This window comes from Saccostrea cucullata, unplaced genomic scaffold, assembly GCF_032062105.1.
Source record: "Saccostrea cucullata isolate Sc308-1 unplaced genomic scaffold, CSIRO_AGI_Scuc_v1 ctg5671, whole genome shotgun sequence".
Taxonomy (NCBI): Eukaryota; Metazoa; Mollusca; class Bivalvia; order Ostreida; family Ostreidae; genus Saccostrea; species Saccostrea cuccullata.
The window spans coordinates 1-6410 of NW_026929554.1; the positions used below are offsets into that span (position 1 = coordinate 1).

The following is a 6410-nucleotide window of genomic DNA, read 5'->3' on the forward strand; positions in this document are numbered from 1 at the left end:
GCCACGTTGCAGATGTGAAACTTAGTAGGTCGTAGTAAAACGGAATAAACGCAAAAAAAAAACGCGACAGCACGAAATAGACCGTAACAGAACTTAGAGGCAGTCCGCAGTGGGAAGGGAGAATGTATATTTCCATTCATCTCACGGTCCATTCACGTTTTAGAGACGTTTTGCTGAGTTTAGTCTGCGTTCTGTCACGGCTAGTTTTTACGGTTGTTGTCCATTTTATTACGTTCTGCCACGTTTCATCACGGTCCTCACGGCAAACTAGGGTGTATGGTAGCCGTTTCCTCGCGTTCAATCGCGGTTCGTCCCGGCATGTTACGGTTTATGGTCCCGGTGCGTTGCGTTCTACTACGGTCTGACACGGCGCACGCGGTCTGAGAGGAAGCAAATAAAAGCCGGGCACTGCAGAGAAGTTTCATTCGAGTCTGAACAACCGAGAAGTTGCTGCACTCCTGCCTTCCCTCTCTCTAACTGCTGCTGATTCTCTTCATTTTGACGAAGTGATTTTAGGGATGCACCCAGCAAACACGCGAAAATAAAATCTTCATCTTGGGAATTCATGATGTTTTATCTTCGAAGGGTCATGATACAATGATTGTTTCTGGTTAGGAGACCTTCTCTGGTACAAACGTGATGCATAGTTTCCCCGGTTTTCCATGTTTCATACGTAGAAAGACTTGACAGAACGTGAGAAACGTATAAGAACTTCATAAGAACGCGAGAAACGAGAAGGGACCTATCAGAACGTAAGAGGCCTGGTGGGAACGTGCTGGCATACGTGACAGAACCGTAGTGCGCCGTGGAGCCCCCGGCACTCCACGGCAACTTCTTCCTACGGCCCATCACGGATTCCGTAGAAGACCGCAAAAGAACTTGTCAAGACTTGGATATAGAGGGGAAAATAACCAAAATCTCAAGGCGCACTACGTTTTTCGGGCAAACGGGGCTGCCGTGGCTGCCGGGAACATAGTGTAAACGTAGCATTAGCCTATCAAGTTCAGTGTGCAATCTATAGAATAGCTCGTTCCAGGTATTGTTGTAACATTCCATTTAATTTTTTATTCACCTTTTAATTTTATGGAGATGCATAAATGTTCTGCTCTTCACCGCTTGAATGTTTTATCTATCCACTAATCCAACCTGGTCTGACATTTTGGCGGCTTTTATTTTGTCAAATCGCCACCTCTTATCTCTATATCATAAATATTATGAAGAAAGCGTTTTATTGACCAGTGTTGTTAAATTAATGCGAGCTCAAACCCGACTTTAAAAAGCTATTTTGACGAACAAACTAACTTGTAATAAACAATTGATGCAAGACGATAGAACGATAAAAAATATAATTTGCAATATTTTGCCAATAAAATTTTTTAGCGGGGGTATTTTAATGAAGCGGGCGGCAATTCCAAACAAACTATAATTTTATTTTGGCCTAAGATGAATAAAATTGATGTTTTACATAGGTATTATAGATGTATTAATCAAGGAATTGATCATTATAATAAAGTTTTACACAATTTCCAAACCTGACAATGTTTGTATTTCATGAATTATGATCAAGTTAACTTTGAAAGTTCTTCTGCATTCAAAAATTGAACATATGCAGTTCTTTTTTGGGAAAAAGGGAGGGGTTTTGCAATTGGAGATGGGGCCCATATTCGGCCCTACACTGGGTAGTGGGAAATCCCTGAAAAACCCCATGCAATTAAGATATGTTTGTACAAATATTTGCAAAAAGATCCAAATCTGATTATAATAATGTAACTACCCCTTCTACAACATTTTGAATGCTTTTGGGGGAAAACAAATCTTCCATACAGTTCAACCAAGAGACATTCGGTTGACCCCAGACATCATTAGACAATTACTCCGAGACTCACAATAGTTATTATAATTTTGACTGTTTGTAATGTCCTTTTTTAAATTGACTATAGGATTTATATATATACAGGGTTAGACAAATACAATTTTGCAGTACCTGTCCTCGGACAGGTTACTATCGTAAAACTATCGGTACTTGTCCTACCAAAAAATATGCTCGTCCCACCTTTTTACGGCCGCCAGGAGGCGGTCGGTTAGTTGATATGAAAGTTTCAAGTGGCCGTGCGTTTCTGCGGAGTTAGAAAAATTTAAATAAATATATTTATATTAATAGAAAATTGAAAAAAGATTTTTTAAATGTTTACTAAAAGCACAATAATCATATAATCAAAATTTTGTAAATACTGGGGGTAAATGTTTCATCCAATCCTGATTGACAAATTCTTACATGACAAAAGTGCGGCAACTTTATATGTAGGCATAGTCTAAAACAAAGAACGAGTTGTATATCAACAATACTTTCTCTTTTTAATCAGCTTAAACTGGATTTGTTATATTTATTTTATCTCGAGGGCGTTGGGGCGGGGGGCAGGTGTTAACATCCTCTAAGACGTTTTTATTAAAGTGCAGAGACGCAGAGGTCTATGGACAGTTTTGTTTATACATATACTGTACATGCATTATGCATGAAGAAAATCGGCAATGTCTTATACAAGTGTTTCATGTAACGAGGATATTTTAACAGATAAATGTAAGAAAATTTAAAAAAACAGATCACGCAAATTTCAGTTTCTTATTACTTTATCAAAGGAACAATTAATTGGTTTGCGGCCGATTTTTGACGCTTGCGTCAATAAGTTTCTTGTTCTTAAATTACATAGAATTGAAGTATTGATATTAAATCATTTCTTGAGTGAGAGACCTAAACAATACACCAAGACCATAGATCTATAAAATCAATCTGTGAACAGAACATCGACACCACGGCCCGGCTGTGTGATTGCCAGGGAACAGCAATCAACAACAAATTCAATACCACTAGCATCTGTATTCACAGTACGAATTTTATATTTTGACAATAAATGTCTAAATTCCCATACAATATTTTTGACGACATCGGTAACTCCATGTTTTACGACATCTGCATATTTTAACGATATGTTAATTGGTAAAATCTAGAGGAGTTCCGACTATTCAATGTACGCATATGCAGCGATGCAGTGGTCAACAGCAGTGAAAAACAAGTGCTTTTCTGTGATTCATGATACTTTTAAAGCGATAACGCAAAAGATAATTGAGTATATCGGACATGGTTTTTTTTTTTGGTTAATTGGAAAATCACTTGTCCGCAGGCAGGCACCTGTTATCAAATTACATGCCCACCAACCAAAACTGGTTGCCCCGTGCGTCGGGCAGTGCTATTTGTCTAGCCCTGATATATATGTTTTGAATCTTCAACCTTTCTGTGGGATTCTCAGTTTCTTTCTTCTTCGATGACCGTTTCCTTCCTTATGCGTCCCCTCTTTCGCTTAGCAGAGGGGGTCTTTGGCAATAGCTTGATCTTGCTGACAGGGCTAAGAACAAAACAAAATAAAGTTAAAATTGTTTAACTTGAAAATCTTGACCTCTTATTCCATAGATATATTGAAGCAAGTAAAAAGCTTTTTTAAATGTATTTTAATCTTAGCTTTTTAAAATCAATGGAGACCCCTTGAAGTTACTTTTTCCTCTCTGATTCATTAATTTAGATAAAGCTTTTCAATATGTAAGAGCTCTTCAAAATCATTAAAGAGGCAAGAGTAACTCCTAACTATATGCTCTCTGTATATGTCTAGCTTTAGACTGACTTGACACCGAATTATTTATGCCTATAACCCTACATAATAAATTTTACACATTAACACACTAAATACCTTGAAAACTCTCGTTTAACTTCTTCTAGCAGTTCATCTGCCCATTTGTATTCGTCCTCAAACATTTTAACCACATCTTCCTTGATGATTTGGTGAATTCTTGTGAAGGAGGTAACAAACAATTTCCCAATGACATTTTTGATATTGTCATCCACCATTTCCATGGGGACTTTAGTGGCATTCTTCTTATTTTTCTTAAGTTTGGGCATCTGAAATAATCATAAAAAATTATCAGTTTGCTACATTTTTATTATTTTCATTTTCAGCACATTCATTAACCCATAAACTAATTAATTAATGTAGTAGAAAGCAGTCTTCAAAATAAGCCCTGGAACCCAATGCCCGGGACCTGGTAAATTTGCAGGGCAAGAGGGCACATGAGAAATTCTCAAATCACATGCCCTTTGGGCATGTGTGGATTTTCTTTCAATTCACAATGTTTACTTGCCATTTCTTCTGTCATACCCCAGTTATTCAGGTAAACTTGCATTTTTACATGGTTTTTAGCCCTAAAGTATAGTACACCGTCTGGGAGAATACTTATTTGTAGAGAAAAGTCTCGATAAAAGTTAAAGCCATAAAAAAAGTATTGCGCCCTGTAAAACAAGCAAGATTTTTTAGTACGCCCATTCCCTCATTTTGAAAAAAACGGAATATCATCATTTTCGTCTTTTTTGCTATCTAATGGAAATAAATTGACAAATAACTCTTCCCACTCTTATTTTTGCTTTGGAAATTTCTACTGTCAACATAACCAGTATTGTAGTCAACTGTACTAGAGAAATGAAGTTTGTTTACAATGTTTTTTGTCCTTTTTTTTGGTTGGTGGATCTAACATTTCAAAGAGATACTGATATATGACTCCGTATTCTAGAAACACTCGAAATTATGACAATATTTCCTCATTTTTTTAAGATGATGAGTTTAGTGCATAATAAAAATTTATTTTATTACTCGAAATCATCATTTTAAAAATCGACGGATTTCAGTCTCACCCCTAACCATGCTAACTGTTGTAAAAAGTTACAACTCGTATCATAATCATGATAGTGATCAGGTCCAGTCCAAAGACGATTTCTCACTACTTAGCTATTAATAGCTACGGATAGCATTACACCTACCCAAAGTAGCTATTTTTACCTACTTTTTGTATTATCTACATTTTGTGGCCAAAAAGATAAACGATGCAACATGGTGGTATATACCATATTTTTTTGATACAGTCACACTCATGATGCATATGACAAAATTTTAACCAAAAAATGATTACTTCCTGAATCGGCAATTTTACATTAGTTTCTATGCAAAACGATGATAATATACGAAGTTATCATTTTTTGGCCAAAAATTATAATCAGGTCCAGTCCAAAGACTATTTCTACCTACGTAGCTATTAATAGCTACCTAGGTATTTAAAACTACCAAAAGTAGCTATTTTTACCTACTTTATATAATTTCTGCATTTTGCGACCAAAAGACAAAACGGCGCAACATGGTAAATAGGCGTATTTTTTGATATGGTCACACTTATGATGAATACGACAAAATTTTGGCCAAAAAATGATGACTTCCTAAATCGGCATTTTTACATTAGTTTCTATGCAAAATTGATAATATACGAAGTTTTCATTTTTTGGCCAAATTTTTGTCATATTCATCATCAGTGTGACTGTATCAAGAAAGTGTGTACTCACCATGTTGCGCCGTTCCTGCATTTGGCTACAAAATGCAAGAAAGCAAAAAGTAGGTAAAAATAGCTACTTTGGGTAGCTTTAAATACCTACGTAGCTATTAATACCTACGTAGGTAGAAATAGTCTTTGGACTGGACCTGATAATCTCATATTCATCATCAGTGTGACTGTATCAAGAAATTCAGTGCTCACCATGTTGCGCCATTCCTGTGTTTGGCTACAAATGCAAGTAAAGCAGAAAGTAGGTAAAAATAGCTACTTTGGGTAGGTTTAAATACCTACATAGCTTTTAATAGCTACGTAACGGCTGATGATCTATATGTATACAACATGTACAAAATTGAAATGTTTTATTTACTGATACCGCCTGATTCATTTTTTCATCATCTTCATTAATAATCTGCACAAAAGACATTTCGCTGACTATAAACATCAACTGACATTCATGAATCAAAATGAATTCATCAATGACATGTGATGTAGCAGCATAGTTTATGCTTGTGACTAGTAGAGGTACAGGATCTAATTATTACAAAACATATATGGTTAATTGTTTCAATTGGCATGAAAGAATCGCTTATGATATAAATATGACGATAAAAAAGACCATTCAACTACTCACTGTTCCCTCCCGATGAGTCCCACTTTTGAAATATATGAAATTTTACCTCCAAATTATCAGCCAATGAAAATTGACTTCCGGCTAGACCATATAATTAACTTCCGGACAAAACCGGAAAAAGTATGTTAAATCTCTATGGCTTTGTATTTTTGTCTCAGAACGAAAAAGGAAATGAACAGAAGAGAACAGATTGGAAATAAAAGATTTATTCATTTCAGATTAAACTTGTGAACGAAAACAACCATGAATGATTTTTAAGTGTTTCTAAATCTAGGTAGTTTCGCATTTAATGGTAAAGCCTGTTATGGTTTTTCCAATTCTTAATTTGTTCTTCAAAAGTCAAAAGAGGGTAGTG

At 35.8% G+C, this 6410-nt stretch overlaps 1 protein-coding gene across 1 annotated transcript; it reads right to left on the minus strand.

Annotated features, from left to right (window-relative positions):
- Positions 1 to 3301: 3301 nt before the first annotated feature.
- LOC134281210 (uncharacterized) lies at positions 3302 to 6113 on the minus strand. Its single transcript, XM_062763690.1, has 3 exons — positions 6056 to 6113; positions 3741 to 3949; positions 3302 to 3401 (listed from the first exon to the last, which is right to left on the minus strand). Exons 2-3 carry the CDS (start codon positions 3947 to 3949, stop codon positions 3302 to 3304), a joined length of 309 nt encoding a protein of 102 aa, XP_062619674.1. The 5' UTR covers positions 6056 to 6113.
- Positions 6114 to 6410: the final 297 nt, after the last annotated feature.